The sequence below is a fragment of the Borostomias antarcticus genome (assembly GCF_949987555.1).
Source record: "Borostomias antarcticus genome assembly, chromosome: 6".
NCBI classification, from domain to species: Eukaryota; Metazoa; Chordata; class Actinopteri; order Stomiiformes; family Stomiidae; genus Borostomias; species Borostomias antarcticus.
Genome location: NC_140239.1, coordinates 31,173,927 through 31,192,096, shown reverse-complemented (window position 1 = coordinate 31,192,096; position 18,170 = coordinate 31,173,927). Strand labels below are relative to the sequence as shown.

General features: G+C 48.9%; 2 protein-coding genes across 3 annotated transcripts in view; one reads left to right on the top strand and one right to left on the bottom strand.

The window, feature by feature from the left end:
• The first annotated feature begins 3,036 nt into the window (after nucleotides 1-3,036).
• On the top strand, nucleotides 3,037-16,793 carry LOC311310117 (reticulon-4-interacting protein 1 homolog, mitochondrial-like). The gene is made up of 9 exons (XM_084439532.1): nucleotides 3,037-3,645; nucleotides 3,801-3,955; nucleotides 4,973-5,041; nucleotides 7,730-7,854; nucleotides 8,041-8,089; nucleotides 11,173-11,309; nucleotides 12,747-12,930; nucleotides 14,342-14,437; nucleotides 16,400-16,793. The coding sequence occupies exons 1-9, from the start codon at nucleotides 3,345-3,347 to the stop codon at nucleotides 16,595-16,597; spliced, it is 1,314 nt and encodes a 437-aa protein (XP_084295658.1). The 5' UTR covers nucleotides 3,037-3,344; the 3' UTR covers nucleotides 16,598-16,793.
• A 206-nt stretch (nucleotides 16,794-16,999) lies between these two features.
• LOC311310280 (uncharacterized protein) overlaps nucleotides 17,000-18,170 on the bottom strand; it is a 29,138-nt gene continuing 27,967 nt past the window's right edge. For both annotated transcript variants that reach the window (XM_084439708.1, XM_084439709.1), the window contains exons 22-23: nucleotides 17,592-17,757; nucleotides 17,000-17,409 (exon numbers count right to left, since the gene is read on the bottom strand). In XM_084439708.1, the coding sequence (XP_084295834.1) occupies nucleotides 17,321-17,409; nucleotides 17,592-17,757 (255 nt within the window). In that variant the 3' untranslated portion in view covers nucleotides 17,000-17,320. The remainder of the gene's footprint in view (nucleotides 17,410-17,591; nucleotides 17,758-18,170) is intronic.

Sequence of the window (18,170 nt, the reverse complement as noted above, 5' to 3'; positions counted from 1 at the left end):
CTCTCTCTCTCTCTCTTCCCTCCAACAGGAGCGTCTATTCAGATTCCTAGTGAACAGGCTTCGCTCTCGTTGACCAGCAGAGCGGCTGCTCATGTCAGAACTCACTCTATGGTCATTATACTGTGTGTCTGGGTGGTCTGGTGCAGATGCCTGAAGATTTCTTCATGAATTCATCTGATATATATATATACTGAGAGAGAAGAGATAGAGAGACGGAGAGAGAGAGATAAAGAGAGAGACAGAGAGAGATGGAGGATAAAAAAGGGGGAGGATGCATTATAGGAGAGACAGAGAGATTGAGAGAGATAGAAGGGGAGAGATAGAGAGAGAAGATGGGGGAGAGAGAGGACAGGAGAGAGAGAGAGAGAGAGAGAGAGAGAGAGGACAGAAGAGAGAGAAGATGGGAGAGAGAGAGAGAGAGAGGATGGGGCGGGGAGACAGAGAGAGGACAGGAGAGAGAGGGAGAAGGGAGGAGAGAAAGAGAGAGAGAGAAAGAGAGAACCGTTGGGAGACCGGAGGGGATTATAAGTGAAGTCCATATGGCACAATATCAAATGGTGACATTACCTTGATCCTACATGGGATCAATTAAAAAGCCTTTCCAGTATATTTAGGACAGAGTGACCATGTGATCAGGTCCCAGAGTGGCCAGGAGGCCTGGATAACGAGCTATACCGGGCTTTTCTAAGAGCCAGCGCGCCCCCTGTGACCCGCTCCTGTCCAGCCTGGTTGAACGGGAGGCTCTGTCTCACTGAGCAAAGACACGTCTAAAAGACGTCTTTTAGATGTCTTTTTCGGATGTCCAAAGACATCCAATTAGGAGCCAGAATGAACGTTTTTTTTAGATGTTCAGATTTTGAACCTGTTCTGCACGTCCACAGACGTCTTAGAGGGGTCCAAGCCAGACGTTTGAATATTGAGGGGTCCAGCAGACGTACAAATGGGGTTCTGGACCGACGGACGTTATTAAGACATGATCTGAACGTCTTCCTGACGTTGCGTGTTTGCTGGGGTCCAGGAGAGGAAGCTTCGGGAGGGCGCCTCCGTTGGAACCAGCACGGAACTGCAGCTTCCTCGTTATCAGAGAGCTGTCGGCCTCACATACTTCATTACTGTAATGAGGTGGCCAGAACAAAGGAACCAATATGCCTGGTGGCGTGTTCCGTTCACCGGGGGGACGTGCTGGCGTAACGCCAGCTCTGTTTGTTGACTGGTCTTTATGCTGAATCATGATTATTCTGCCTCAGGGATCTTGAGTTCTCTCTCTGTCCCTCTCCTCGACTAGGAGAGACCTGCCGGACAGCACGGAGAGACTCTCTGACATCATCTGCCCACAGTGAATAAAGACTGTGTTATGAACCAGTTCCCAGAGTTCTGTGTCATATGAATGAAGTCATTTGTATGAGTATAGTGTGGTTTGTATTCCTGGCCAGTGGGTAGGCTAATTAGCCGACTATACGGGAAATGGTAGCCTGCACTTTTTTTTTTTTTTAGCAGACTAAACGTCTGCATTGATAACTGAGATGGTTAAAAGAGCGTGGAGAGCAAGACTATGGGTCCAAGGCTGAGAAGAGAAGCAGATGTACAGATTACAGATATAGGTCTACTTCCTGGTGACATAATGGACTGACCTGGACTTGGACTGGGCACTTGACCTGATCTCCGGGCGCCACTGACGAGGCTGCCCACTGCCCCTGGAGGAGGACAGCTTGGATGAGAAAACGCAGAGGACAAATTCCACCGGCGACCTGAAGTTGCATGTGTGTGTGTGCGTGTTGTGTGCTGTGTCGCTGCTCACGTGTGTGTATTTGTGTGTGTCACTTCTGTCTAGTTGATTACAGACCACTGTAATAATGGCTAAATATGAGTCATTTCCATCCCCATTTAGGTTTTCAAATTGAACGAATAAGTAAATCCTACCAAAATCCCTACATGGTGTCATTAGGGTGGCTGTAGCTTAGTTGGTAGAGCAGGTCGTTCAATGATTGAAGGGTCAGTGGTTCGAATCCCAGCTCCAACTGTCCACATGTCGAAGTGTCCTTGAGCAAGACACCTAACCCCAAATTGCTCCCAATGAGCAGGTTAGCACCTTGCATGGCAGCTACCGCCATTGGTGTGTGAATGTGTGTGTGAATGGGTGAATGAGAGGCCATTGTAAAGCGCTTTGAGTGCCGCTAAGGTGGAAAAGCGCTATATAAGTGCAGTCCATTTACCATTACTTTGTGTGATATTTTAGTCTAGGTGCACAATCATCAAGCGGATGAGTATTTTGGTGAAGCAGATGCTGCAACAAAAAGTGGACACTGACATCACACCCTCCTGTTTCATTTTAGGGAAGTTAAGGACATAAGCATGCCACTGTATGCGAGAGAAATACTGCAATCAATATATTCAGTGGGTGAAGTCGAATGTACAGTAGTGATACAGTAGGCTATCTATAGTCTGATTGGGCACCTTTATTAGGGAGCCTAATTAGCCATCTCCCTGATTAAAATGGACAGGGGAAAAGCTCTTCTTGTTAGAAAAAAAAATGTTGAACTTATCTCTCAATTTATCTTAAACAACTATTCGTTGACATGTGTATTTAAAAATAAAACAATCTCAAAACGTCTCCTACCTGCCATCTTTTCATCACTTGTTTGGAAGTAGCCGGGGTCTATTTGCTTTACAGTTATGGTTTCCGGTCTACCCGGAAACTGCTCAAAAAACAGACCTATCCATAAACCTAGGATGCGATACGGCAAGAACTTATTCTGGAATAGACTACTTGATTTGGTATGTCCATGTTTTATTCTAATTCGTAGCGGCTGGCGAGACTAGGCTGCTCAAAGTGTGACCGGATACGTGCGGGCTCTCGACCGGAAACCAAGCGAAGCGGTGACGCGAGGCTAGTTTGGAGGTTCCTGATTTGCGGCACCCTATTGGTCCACAGATCGAAACCGGGAAATCTGATTGGTCGGTAGATCGAAACAGGGGAATCTGATTGGTCGGTAACTCGAAGGTCAAAGGGAATGTTGTTATGTAGTCGGGGTGGGTGTGTGTAGGACATGCACTTATTCAAAAGGACAACAACCTTCGCAGTTGTATCGCACTGTTTCGTGTTGAATCGAAGAACATAATTTCCATAACGTTGTCTTTTGCATGTCATGTCAGATCCAGCACTGGGTGACGCGTAGCTGCTACAGTAGCAGTACGTTAGCTTGAACTTCAGTAGCTAGCTAGCTAAGTTAGCCACCCAGTTACATTAGCTTACTTGCCAGTGTTAAGTGTTTGTTGACATTGTTTCATTCAGTTATCTAGCCGACTTCGTTGACACAAAGGCAGTTGCAAACGATACTGTCAACATGGGCTCTATCAAAGCAATGGCTTCAACTAGGCTAAGGTTACTCTCCTATGCTAGAGCAATAGGCTTGAGCAGAAGCAGGAGTACAGGAGGATACAGGAGTGTTGGCTGCCTTAGAAGAAATACCTGCGACTCTAACAGATTGCAGAGCAGTATGTCTGCTTGGGTGATTGATCAGTATGGTACCAATGAGGTCCTCAGGTTCACCGAAGAGCAAATAATGCCCTGTATCCATTTAGACAGCGAGGTTTTAATACAAGTCCACGCTGCAAGTCTCAACCCTCTTGATGTATCCATGAGGGGTAAGTTATTACACGGTTGAACATTGAGTATATCGCGTATAAATCATGGTCACGGGTCTTTACTGTGTTATCTGTGAGTAAAGTGCAGTGCATAACCCATCGTTTTCATACGGATTATCGGATGTACTTTATCATTTGTGTGTCTGTGATATCAGGCGGGTACGGGGCCAAACTCCTGAACTTGAGGCGAGACCCGATGAGTCTGGTGCAGAACGACAGCTCGGAGTTCCCCATGGTCCTGGGTCGCGACCTCTCAGGCGTGGTGGTGGATTGTGGGTCTGGGGTGACGCACTTCCAACCAGGAGACGAGGTACTGAACCAGCTTTCAATCGGTCACACACAAACAAACAAACACACAAACACACATTTCCCTCACAGGAAGGACTGGGGGGAGGCCCTGGATCAGCTGGGGGGAGAGGGGAATGTAAAACCACACATTTTGAACGAAGCTGAATTCAACTCAAACTTTATTTATAAAGCACATTTAAAACAACCGAGGTTGACCACAGTGCTGTACAGCTCCAGAGCAACATAACACACAGCACGCAACAGAACACTACAATACATCATACACCACACACAATAAACAATACAAAATACAGAACAATACACGGGCCAAAGGGTGTCCAGCTGAACCTGAGTTGAAGGCCTGGGAGAACAGGTGAGTCTTTAAAGAAGACTTGAAAATCTGTCCGGTCTGGGCAGACCTAATGAGCCAGGGCAGACTGTTCCAGGGCCTAGGGGCAGACCTAATGTGTCAGGGCAGACTGTTCCAGGGCCTAGGGGTCTAGGGGCAGACCTAATGTGTCAGGGCAGACTGTTCCAGGGCCTAGGGGTCTAGGGGCAGACCTAATGAGCCAGGGCAGACTGTTCCAGGGCCTAGGGGCCTAGGGGCTCACCACTCTTACTTCCACCTAGCCACCTACTGTAGTGTGCTTTGTTGAAATTGAAGTTGCACCATTTTACCTTGAACCATGTGAGGAAAAAGTGATTGGTTCCCAAATAATTGGCCCGGCTGTGAACTCTGTATTTAAATGGTCACTGAACCTGTAACTTTCATACGCTCGGACGAAGGCTGATTGCAGAAACGCGTTAGCGTCTCTTAGAACTGTATGATGTGAGCCAAGAATAAACATGTGAAAAGTGAGTATTTCGTCCTCCTTGAATTGAAGAACTGAGATGTGCTAACATTGCAATGTTTGCAAGCGTTTTCAATCATATTACGTATTACAAGTTTGGTTTTAGCACTCTAACTTGAAGAGCTATGTTGTTGGAGCGCAGCCTCTTTTTGTAAACACACTTCTTACTTCCGCTTGTCCTTGAACAGGTGTGGGCAGCCGTGCCACCATGGAAACCGGGCAGCCTTGCAGAGTTTGTGACGCTGACAGAATATGAGGTATTGCCGCTATTTCAGCTAGCAATGACTTTCTGATATAGGCCTGTAGCTTATAACCAAGTATCATGTAGTCAGCGGTCATCTGTAATGAACACCTTCTGCTCGCGAGCTTAATTATTGTTTTCAAACAACGGATTTGACTCGAGTTCCAAAGCAGGGGCTGTTTTTTGTATTGGAGTTGCACTGTCATGTGTTTGCACTGTCCTGTCCTGCTCCCTGTCCTGTGTCGTCTTCTTCAGCGCATGCCATTACCCGAATCAAATTCATAGTATGTGTAAACCATGTACATGGCGAACTAAACAGATCTTGAAACTTGAATCATAGTTATTTACACACTTTTATATGAACCTGCACGGGGCGGCCCGTAGCTCAGGAGGTAGAGAGGCCGGCTGGGGATCACAAGGTCCCCGGTTCGATCCCAGCTCCCGGCAGTGTGCTGAACCCCAAAATTGCGCACGCGCGGCCCGGTGGTGCAGTACCTCACAGCCTCCGGGCCTTTCTGTGTGGAGTTTGCATGTTCTCCCTGTGAAAGAACTCCCCAAAGGTTCTCCCCAAAGAACCCAACACGAAAACATGCCTCTTCAGGCCTGTCTCAGGACCTGGACTGAGCACTGGGACTTGGTCCCCTCATGAACAATGGCTGCCCGCTGCTCCTGGCTGCTGGGAACAAGGTCTTGTTCACCGCTCACTTGTGTGTGTGTGTGTGTGTGTGTGTGTGTAATCTCTGTCACTGTGTGGCCAATAAAAAGGTCCTGGGATCGAATCCGAATCCCCAAAAATGTGGAAGAGGTGCCTGTCTCTTATGTAATACTGCAGTGAAGCGTACATAATTAATAAGGACTGCTTGCATGCACCAGCGAAGCGTCAATTAGGGCAGAGAGACAAAGGTTTGAGAAGCGGGCTGCGTCATTTACAGCGCCTGCCAACTCCGTGCACGCCGTCCTCATGGCAACGCAACCCAATAAAAATATTTAATCGTAAGATAAACAGGATCGCTTACAAAGTTATACAGAATAACTTTGTATTGATTTGCAGTGATCCGTCCCTCTTAACGGGACAAGTTGACCCAAACCGTGCCAGGAACCCCCCCCCGCCCCCCCCCCCCACAGCATAACAGAACCACCAGACCCTCCTAATGTCCATCTCTATGCAATTGTCGACGGACTGTTTTTGCTTAAACGGTCTGATCATGTAATGCATCGACCTTCTCAGTCACATGAGGAAGAGTTGCTCTTCTGTTTTTTTCTCACGTATTGCACTAATGCACGAGCATTGTGGTCATCGAATTTGTGAATAGGTATAGATCTCTTTAACATAATATAAATGAGGAAGTCACTTCTGTCACTTCCTGTTGGAACACTAGCCGGAGCAGCCTTTGTTTGACATGTAAACGAAAGGCCACACAGCAACAAGGGTTTGCCGTTTTATGCAGGGATGGTTGCCATGTAAACAGGGCCTGAATCTCCTCCCACCCATGCCCTGATAATAAACCCTCTTTCAGAGTCTCTTACTGTAGGTGCCCTGATAATAAACCCTCTTTCAGAGTCTCTTACTGTAGGTGCCCTGATAATAAACCCTCTTTCAGAGTCTCTTACTGTAGGTGCCCTGATAATAAACCCTCTTTCAGAGTCTCTTACTGTAGGTGCCCTGATAATAAACCCTCTTTCAGAGTCTCTTACTGTAGGTGCCCTGATAATAAACCCTCTTTCAGAGTCTCTTACTGTAGGTGCCCTGATAATAAACCCTCTTTCAGAGTCTCTTACTGTAGGTGCCCTGATAATAAACCCTCTTTCAGAGTCTCTTACTGTAGGTGCCCTGATAATAAACCCTCTTTCAGAGTCTCTTACTGTAGGTGCCCTGATAATAAACCCTCTTTCAGAGTCTCTTACTGTAGGTGCCCTGATAATAAACCCTCTTTCAGAGTCTCGTACTGTAGGTGCCCTGATAATAAACCCTCTTTCAGAGTCTCTTACTGTAGGTGCCATGATAATAAACCCTCTTTCAGAGTCTCGTACTGTAGGTGCCCTGATAATAAACCCTCTTTCAGAGTCTCTTACTGTAGGTGCCCTGATAATAAACCCTCTTTCAGAGTCTCTTACGGTAGGTGCCCTGATAATAAACCCTCTTTCAGAGTCTCGTAGGTCCTTTCCTCTTGGCTCCTTGATGCAAAATCAAGGTCACTGGGCCTCCTCAGAACTTGTATACATGCCACAGTGCATGATGGGATGTTAACTGTTTAATGTCTGCAGCTGATTCAGAACGCTGCTGCTCGAGTCCTCACTAAGACTAAGAAAGTGGATCACATCACTCCAGTACTAAGGTCCTTACACTGGCTTCCTGTCTGTCAAAGAATTGATTTTAAAATACTGCTCTTGGTTTACAAAGCACTGAATGGTCTAGGGCCAAAATATATTTCTGATCTGCTGCTACGTTATGAACCATCCAGACCTCTCAGGTCATCTGGCACAGGCCTGCTTTCTGTCCCCAGAGTTAAAACAAAACATGGAGAAGCAGCGTTCAGTTTTTTTGCTCCACATATCTGGAATAAACTTCCAGAACTTTTCTTTTTGCTGATGCTTTTTATTAAATCAAATAATTATTCATTCATACACTGCACCGTGTGTGTGTGTGTGTGTGTGTGTGCGTGTGCGTGCGTGTGTGTGTGTGTGTGTATGTGCGCTCACCCAGGTCTCACGAAAACCCAAATCGCTGAGTCACACAGAAGCAGCGTCCATCCCCTATGTGGCGTCGACAGCCTTGTCTGCCCTCGTCAACGCTGGGGGCCTGTCTAAAGACACCTGCACCAATAAGAGGCAAGCGCTCCACTCTATACACACACACACACACACACACATACACACACACACACCATTCTCAAATGTTCTTTCACACATGGCTTGCTGCCGTGTGACATGCTGCATTATTACAGTAGATCAACTCAAACAGATGAATCCACTGAACACGCGTGTGTTAATCCTGCCTGGTTCTCCTCCCCTTAGAGTCCTGGTCACTGGGGGGTCAGGAGGTGTGGGGACCTTCTCTATACAGGTGAGAACCTTCTCTATACAGGTGAGAACCTTCTCTATACAGGTGAGAACCTTCTCTATACAGGTGAGAACCTTCTCTATACAGGTGAGAACCTTCTCTATACAGGTGAGAACCTTCTCTATAGAGGTGAGAACCTTCTCTATACAGGTGAGAACCTTCTCTATACAGGTGAGAACCTTCTCTATACAGGTGAGAACCTTCTCTATACAGGTGAGAACCTTCTCTATACAGGTGAGAACCTTCTCTATACAGGTGAGAACCTTCTCTATACTGGGACATGAGCAGATGCACGACTCATTCAGCCATGGAAAATATCTGGACCCTGAATTTCAATGTCATTGTTGCTATGGACGCTGTTGCTCGACTACACAATGTCTACGGGTGACTCAGTAAAACGCCTGATCAGAAAGATGGAAGCCAAAATGAGTTTATCTTTTCCCCAAATTGTCTTGAAGTACATGTAGTTCTGAGCAGACAATGAAGCATTCAGGAGGGTCAGGAGCCTTTGAGCCATTTGAATCTATCTGAATAATATCTGTTCTATTTGAATAGTATCTATCTGAATAATATCTGTTCTATTTGAATAGTATCTATCTGAATAATATCTGTTCTATTTGAATAGTATCTATCTGAATAATATCTGTTCTATTTGAATAGTATCTATCTTAATAATATCTGTTCTATTTGAATAGTATCTATCTGAATAATATCTGTTCTATTTGAATAGTATCTATCTGAATAATATCTGTTCTATTTGAATAGTATCTATCTGAATAATATCTGTTCTATTTGAATAGTATCTATCTTAATAATATCTGTTCTATTTGAATAGTATCTATCTGAATAATATCTCTTCTATTTGAATAGTATCTATCAAATTCAGAGTATCACAAAATGGAATGTAATATTATTATGTACAGAATGTAATACAGTGATATGCATCAGGCACAGGGAGCGATCTGTGGGTTTCTACACGGTCCTAGTGCTGGTTCTGTCTGGGTTTCTACACGTCTCTCTAGTTCTGGTTCTGTCTGGGTTTCTACACGTCTCTCTAGTTCTGACTGGGTTTCTACACGTCTCTCTGGTTCTGACTGGGTTTCTACACGTCTCTCTAGTTCTGACTGGGTTTCTACACGTCTCTCTAGTGCTGGTTCTGTCTGGGTTTCTACACGTCTCTCTGGTTCTGACTGGGTTTCTACACGTCTCTCTGGTTCTGTCTGGGTTTCTACACGGTCTCTCTGGTTCTGTCTGGGTTTCTACACGTCTCTCTAGTTCTGACTGGGTTTCTACACGTCTCTCTGGTTCTGTCTGGGTTTCTACACGTCTCTCTAGTTCTGACTGGGTTTCTACACGTCTCTCTAGTTCTGTCTGGGTTTCTACACGGTCTCTCTGGTTCTGACTGGGTTTCTACACGGTCTCTCTGGTTCTGACTGGGTTTCTACACGTCTCTCTGGTTCTGTCTGGGTTTCTACACGTCTCTCTAGTTCTGTCTGGGTTTCTACACGTCTCTCTAGTTCTGACTGGGTTTCTACACGTCTCTCTGGTTCTGACTGGGTTTCTACACGTCTCTCTAGTTCTGACTGGGTTTCTACACGTCTCTCTGGTTCTGACTGGGTTTCTACACGTCTCTCTGGTTCTGACTGGGTTTCTACACGTCTCTCTGGTTCTGACTGGGTTTCTACACGTCTCTCTGGTTCTGACTGGGTTTCTACACGTCTCTCTAGTTCTGACTGGGTTTCTACATGGTCTCTCTGGTTCTGGTTCTGACTGGGTTTCTACACGGTCTCTCTGGTTCTGGTTCTGTCTGGGTTTCTACACGTCTCTCTAGTTCTGACTGGGTTTCTACACGTCTCTCTAGTTCTGACTGGGTTTCTACACGTCTCTCTGGTTCTGACTAGTTTCTACACGGTCTCTCTGGTTCTGTCTGGGTTTCTACACGTCTCTCTAGTTCTGTCTGGGTTTCTACACGTCTCTCTAGTTCTGACTGGGTTTCTACACGTCTCTCTGGTTCTGACTGGGTTTCTACACGTCTCTCTAGTTCTGACTGGGTTTCTACACGTCTCTCTGGTTCTGACTGGGTTTCTACACGTCTCTCTAGTTCTGACTGGGTTTCTACACGTCTCTCTGGTTCTGACTGGGTTTCTACACGTCTCTCTAGTTCTGACTGGGTTTCTACACGTCTCTCTGGTTCTGACTGGGTTTCTACACGTCTCTCTGGTTCTGACTGGGTTTCTACACGTCTCTCTGGTTCTGACTGGGTTTCTACACGTCTCTCTGGTTCTGACTGGGTTTCTACACGTCTCTCTGGTTCTGTCTGGGTTTCTACACGGTCTCTCTAGTTCTGACTGGGTTTCTACACGGTCTCTCTGGTTCTGACTGGGTTTCTACACGGTCTCTCTGGTTCTGACTGGGTTTCTACACGTCTCTCTGGTTCTGACTGGGTTTCTTCACGGTCTCTCTAGTTCTGGTTCTGACTGGGTTTCTACACGTCTCTCTAGTTCTGACTGGGTTTCTTCACGGTCTCTCTAGTTCTGACTGGGTTTCTACACGGTCTCTCTGGTTCTGACTGGGTTTCTACACGTCTCTCTAGTTCTGGTTCTGTCTGGGTTTCTACACGGTCTCTCTAGTTCTGACTGGGTTTCTACACGGTCTCTCTAGTTCTGTCTGGGTTTCTACACGGTCTCTCTGGTTCTGACTGGGTTTCTACACGTCTCTCTAGTTCTGTCTGGGTTTCTACACGTCTCTCTAGTTCTGGTTCTGACTGGGTTTCTACACGTCTCTCTAGTTCTAGTTCTGACTGGGTTTCTACACGTCTCTCTAGTTCTGACTGGGTTTCTACACGTCTCTCTAGTTCTAGTTCTGACTGGGTTTCTTCACGGTCTCTCTAGTGCTGGTTCTGGTCTCTCTAGTGCTGGTTCTGTCTGGGTTTCTTCACGGTCTCTCTAGTGCTGGTTCTGGTCTCTCTAGTGCTGGTTCTGTCTGGGTTTCTTCACGGTCTCTCTAGTGCTGGTTCTGTCACGGTCTCTCTAGTGCTGGTTCTGAGTCTGCTTCCTCTGTCTGTCTCCCCCCCCCCACCTCCATAGTTATTAAAAGCCTGGGGCGCCCATGTGACCGTGACCTGTTCCCACAATGCCGAGGGCCTGGTGCGCGGCCTGGGGGCTGATGAGGTGGTGGACTACGGCGCCGGGGGCGTGTCTACGCAGCTGGAACAGATGGACAAGTGGGTCACCTGTATGTTTTACGGATCATGTTTTTTTTTTCTAATTAAAGCTCAATGAGAACTTTTTAATAGTTCAATATTCACCTTTACTTGCTATTAGTTTATGAATTGGCCTTAGCAAGACTCCAAAAATTGTTTTCATGACATGAGACCACATGAGGCCCTGTGAATTTATTATTTTAGTATTTCGGTGTACTGGCTAGCACACTGGCGGGAAATCTTGTGGTGGAAACGGAAGTGACGTGTTTTGCGTGTCAATATCAGGAAGACAATAAACACTTTGCCCCACAAATTTATCTACATGCACATAAAAGAAAGAAGAGCGGTATTTACCTGTATTGAAGTCATCCTTCCAGAAAGTCCATCCAGTAGCTACAATCTTCCAGTCCAGTCTGCTCCACGCACGTTTATCATCATATTTCTTTCCCATCATTACAGCGAGTGAGTGAGGGATTGTGGGAAGTGTGGTTCTTAAAACGCAGAGGGGCCAGACTGGTTAGGGTTAGATATCTCATGTAGCTTTAAGGGTGAACTGACAAGAGATTGACAGCTTGGCATGAAGGAAAATATGATACGCCCGATGCAGCTTCAAACTACGTTAGATCACCGATAGCAACAAATCCATGTCTGTTGAAGTTCAGCCCAGATCAGCTGACCCTAGATGGCCTGGTTGTTTTTTTCTTGACAGGAAGTAAGGACCAGGACATCTCAAAGAGGACATCATGTCCTCAGTCTAAAATAACCCTTTGTGCAGTGATCCAATGAGCTCCTGCTCCTGATGGGATTGTCTGGTTCTGTGAGGAAGCTTCGGGGGGGGCGGAGTCTCTTCCAGATGGACTCACATTCACACTGTCACTCACACACACGCACACACACACACACACACACACGCACACACACACATTCACACTGTCACTCACACACACACACACACACACACACACACACACACACACGCACATCTCGTAAACATCTACCCAGCAGGCCGAGGGCCTTGGCGCACCTGCCCCTCTGATTCGCTGCCCGGTTTCCATGGAGACGAGGGCTCAAGGGCCAAGTGAGCTCATCAAAATGAGACCCCCTCCCCTCCCCTCCCCCCGGGGTCCAGAGGAGAGACAAGCTGATCGGACCCCCTCCCCTCCCCTCCCCTCCCCTCCCCTCCCCTCCCCTCCCCTCCCCTCCCCTCCCCTCCCCTCCCCTCCCCTCCCCCCGGGTCCAGAGGAGAGACTCTGAGAGAGACCCTCCCCTCCCCTCCCCCCGGGTCCAGAGGAGAGACGCGCTGATCAGACCCCCCCCCCTCCCCCCATACTGAGACCGGGTTTCTCTCACAGGTGTGCCCTGCTTACAAACAACACAGTCATTCAGTGTGTGTGTGTGTGTGTGTGTGTGTGTGTGTGTGTGTGTGTGTGTGTGTGTGTGTGTGTGTCTTCACCTCAGGTTTGACGTGATCCTGGACAACGTGGGCGGGGCCAGTGAGCAGGGGGCCCTGGCCCTGCTGAGGCCCTGGTGTGGGGCCAAGTTTGTCACCCTGGTCACCCCCTTCCTGGTCAACACCGACGCCCTGGGCCTGCTGGAGGGGGCGGCCCGCTCGGGACTCACCCTGTACAACAAGGCCTTTCAGGTAGCCAACCAATCAGGACTCACCCTGTACAACAAGGCCTTTCAGGTAGCCAACCAATCAGGACTCACCCTGTACAACAAGACCGTTCAGGTAGCCAACCAATCAGGACTCACCCTGTACAACAAGACCGTTCAGGTAGCCAACCAATCAGGACTCACCCTGTACAACAAGACCGTTCAGGTAGCCAACCAATCAGGACTCACCCTGTACAACAAGACCGTTCAGGTAGCCAACCAATCAGGACTCACCCTGTACAACAAGACCGTTCAGGTAGCCAACCAATCAGGACTCACCCTGTACAACAAGACCGTTCAGGTAGCCAACCAATCAGGACTCACCCTGTACAACAAGACCGTTCAGGTAGCCAACCAATCAGGACTCACCCTGTACAACAAGACCGTTCAGGTAGCCAACCAATCAGGATAGAATAACTATTTATTCCCCAGGGGGATCTTCAGGTGTGGAAATCACATTATAAACTAGAGAAATGATCCTCATAGTTCACACAGTCCATAGGAAACACTAAGACATAACAGTATCATATATAACAACCATGGTAATATTGGGTGGGTAGTCAGACATTGTGGGGCTATTTTGAAGCAGTTTTACATGACATGGCCCAGACTTGACCAATAAGGTGGGCAGGGTGAGATTATGGGTGGACAGAGCTCAACCCTGCCCCCCTAGTACCCCTGCCCCTGCTACCAACCAGCCCCCTGCTGGGGCAGGTGAACCCCCGAACATGAATAGAGATTCGTAAGGCAGCCTGGGATGAGGTCTCCCCCCTGGTAGATGGATGTAAAAGTGGGGGGGGGGGGGGGGTTGTGACGAGCTGTGTTTTAAATGGGGTTTGGCCCGTTACGGGGTCATCGTGATTAATGAGGCTTCATTGGTCAGAACCAGGCCTGCAGGGCCACAGTATGCGGATCAGAACACGTGGATGAAATGTGATTGGGCGAGAGGAGGAATGCAATCCTGTGTGTTTGCGTTTGTTTTTGCGTGTCTGTTTGTGTGTTGTTGTGTGTAACGAGCCCGCTGGGTTGGGGGCCGGACCGAAGGGACGAACGGTTTGGGGAAAAGGGCGTGTCCGTTCTGGGGACAGTGCGTGTGTGTCTGTGAATGTGTGACTGTATGAGAGACTCTGCAAATGTTGCTGAAACGGCAGTATTTGGAGGGTGTGTGTGTGTGTGTGTGTGTGTGTGTGTGCGCATGTGTGTGTGTGTTTTTCCCGCCCACCCTCTGGGGCTCATTGTCGTGAGTCACGCCCTGTCAGACGCTGGACAGCTCTCTCTCAGCCAACAGCGCCCTCTGGTGGCACAGAACAGCCACGCTGCAAAACAAACAAACAAACAACAAACGCTGTAACTGCACCTATTTTGTCTCTCTCACCACTCCCCCCCCCCCATCACAGAGCATCCTGGGTAATGGAGTCTTCTACCACTGGGGTTTCTACGCACCAGATGGCCCTGCTCTGGATGAGGTCAGCCAGCTGGTGGACGCAGGGAAGGTACGGTTCTACTGGACACCTACAGTTCTACTGAACACCTACAGTTCTACTGAACACCTACAGTTCTACTGAACACCTACAGTTCTACTGAACACCTACAGTTCTACTGAACACCTACAGTTCTACTGAACACCTACAGTTCTACTGAACACCTACAGTTCTACTGAACACCTACAGTTCTACTGAACACCTACAGTTCTACTGGACACCTACAGTTCTACTGAACACCTACAGTTCTACTGAACACCTACAGTTCTACTGGACACCTACAGTTCTACTGGACACCTACAGTTCTACTGGACACCTACAGTTCTACTGAACACCCACATGTGGACAACGCTCCACCAACACGGTCTCGACCGCACGGCCAGACCTAATGGAATCTTCATGATAGTCAATTATAGCGAGAGCCAATGAGTAGCGCCACAGGAGAGGTCAATTATAGCGAGAGCCAATGAGTAGCGCCGCATGAGAGGTCAATTATAGCGAGAGCCAATGAGTAGCGCCGCAGGAGAGGTCAATTATAGCGAGAGCCAATGAGTAGCGCCACAGGAGAGGTCAATTATAGCGAGAGCCAATGAGTAGCGCCGCATGAGAGGTCAATTATAGCGAGAGCCAATGAGTAGCGCCACAGGAGAGGTCAATTATAGCGAGAGCCAATGAGTAGCGTCATAGGAGAGGTCAATTATAACAGCATGGAAGATGCCAGCGGTTCCATACATGTTGGTTATATTGGTAAATGGGAAATGGACGCCACTTATATAGCTTTTATCCAAAGCGCTTTACAATGAAGGCTTCTCATTCACACATTCACACACCAATGGCGGTAGCTGCCATGCAAGGTGCTAACCTGCTCGTTGGGAGCAATTTGGGGTTAGGTGTCTTGCCCAAGGACACTGCGACATGTGGACAGGAGGAGCCGGGATTCGAACCGCCGACCCTACGATCATTAGACGACCCGCTCTACCACTGAGCCGCTGCACTGGTCAGCCGGCGTGTGTGTGTGTCCAGGGTCGGTCGGTTGGGGGGGGGGGGGGGGTGTGTCTGCGTTTGGGGTCAGAACGGTGGAGGGGGGTGGAGGGGGGGTGGTGTGTGAGTCATGAGCCAAAATGCGGTGGATGTTGATGTCCCCCCCCACCCCAGCAGTGCTGAGCAGCGATTCGCTGAGGGCTCCGGACCCGTTTCCTAATTCCCCCCTCTTTGTCCCGAGGCTTACTGGCGCAGCGGGGAGCTCAGACCGCCGTTGTGCTGTTGGCGGGAAGCTGCCATTCCACCAACGCCTACAATGTGACACACACCGTCACCGTCACCCCCTCCCCCCTCTGACGGACGCCCCCCCCCCACCTCCCCCACCATTCAATACGGGTGATAAGAGACGCTGACCAGAATAACATTTGGGAGGGGGTCAGGATTGTCCAGCCTCATCACATTCTCTACCCGGTCGCTCCCCTGACTTTTGTTAACGGCCGCGCATTCATTTGAGATGATGGGGCTTTAGAGGGGATTCTCCTCTGTAAACAGAACGCGCTCAAACCCAGCGGCCGTGCTGCGCTCACTGCAACCTGCTCACTGCTTCATGGAAACACAACTGAAAACACTTTGCTTGTTGCTTGAGAGGATTACTTTGTTCTAGAACGTTCCACAGTCCCCACCGGTGATTCACTTTGTTCTAGAACGTTCTCAACGTCCCGCTGGTAGAACATGGTTCCTCTCGCCTCCGCCTCGTTGGGATCCTTTCAAAAGGCTCGCTTGCTTCCTCTCTTCCTTGCTTCCTCTCTTCCTTGGAGGAATCACTGATCTTAAATATTTGGATTGGTAACAGCAGTGTAGAGAAGCATAATTCACCTGTCCAGTCATGTTAGATCAGAGATCTACCAGGAGGGAGGGAGGGAGGAAGGGAGGGAGGGGAGGGAGGAAGTAGTGTTTTGAGAGAACTCTAAAGGGTTCTCCGTTGTTGTGTAGATCCTGCCGGTGGTGGAGGCGCGGTTCCAGTTCTCCCAGGTTCCGCCGGCGTTCCTGAAGATGGAACGCGGCCACGCCCGGGGCAAGACGGTGGTGACCGTGGTGGAGGAGGACGACCCCGTCGACAACCAGGAAGAGGAAGTGGCCGAGGGCGGCGGGCCGGACACACAGGAAGTGAGGGAATCCCTCCAGGGCTGAACGGCTGTGATGTCATCAGGAAGCGCCAGAATGTCCCTCACCCCTGCAGAACTCATCCTGGGATTTTATAGCAAGACTTTAACAAAAGCTACTATATCTATTTATAAAGTATTTCTCAACATTTATCAGCTTTTCAAAGCCACTGAATCACGCTGTAAAGTGCTAGTAGCACCTTTTACCCTCTTTCTACAATTGAGAAAAAGATGATGGTGTCTAGGGGGTTAAACGTTCTTTGTCTGAAAAAGTAAATAAAGTCTACAAATGTTTCTTGGAGCCGTCTTTGTGTACAGAATGATTTGTGATGTTCTTTCAAGATGACAAATTACATTCATAAAGAGTGAATAAGGGTGTCCGTGATCCTGAGGTAAAATACCCAAACATACATTTATTCATTCAAAATTATACAATATCGTCATGGTACAGTATGTTGCATAGGGATAGGTATTTCAAGCACAGAGTCCACTTATAAGGGAATAATGTATCCCACAGTTTGTCCTTTTTTGGTCCATACGGTGTCTAATAATATCATCTTATGGACTTTTACGTCAACCTCCTGGAAGGAGAGGTGAACTAACGTCTCCAGCAGCAAATGTTCAGCAGATTTCTCAAAGGCCTCTCGTCCTTGAGGCCGGGCAGGGGCCCCTGGCGCAGCTGCGCCACAGAGCACTGAGGCCCCTCGCGGAGCTGCGTCTCAGAGACTAGATCCAGCGTTCTCACTGACCCTCATAGAATCTCCACGCTCCATCTTTGGGCTGGTTTACTGGGATCAAAAGTATTGAGAATCACTTGGTTCTTGTCGTAGTTCTGACCGCCTGCAAAAGACGAGATGACATCAGAAATACTGCTCCGGGCTGTAATTACTCAAATAGTCCACAAGGTGTCGCTAATTCACAAGGACTCGAGCCAAGCTCCTGCCGATCGATCATAAAATCCCCGGACAGAGACAGACGCAGTAGCGCTGCGAGCCCACACATGGGTCAGGATGCTGGCTCACCTTTGACCTCCAGCAGCAGGTCGGGGGTGGAGATGAGGCGGACGAGGCCGTCGGGGGTGATGCTCCAGAGCGAGGGGGGGTGACCGGGCTCCGGGGGGCAGATGCCCAACCGACTGCCCACCATGGTGAGACCACTACAGGGGCCCAGACTACAGTCCTCCAGCAGCTGGACAGGGAGAGAGAGAGGGAGGGAGGGAGGGAGGGAGGGAGAGAGGGAGGGAGAGGGAGAGAGGGAGGGAGGGAAGGAGGGAGGGAGGTAGGGAGGGAGGGAGGGAGGGAGAAAGGGAAGGATGGTTGGTGGGAGGGAGAGAGAGAGGGAAGGAAGGATGGAGGGAGGGAGGGAGAGAGGGAGGGAGGGAGGGAGGGAGGGAGGGAGGGAGGGAAGGAGGGAGAGAGAGAGAGGGAGGGAGAGAGGGAGGGAGAGGGAGAGAGGGAGGGAGAGGGAGAGAGGGAGGGAGGGAGGGAGGTAGGGAGGGAAGGAGGGAGGGAGGTAGGGAGGGAAGGAGGGAGGGAGGGAGGGAGGGAGGGAGGGAGGGAGGGAAGGAAGGAAGGAAGGAAGGAGGGAGGGAGGGAGGGAGG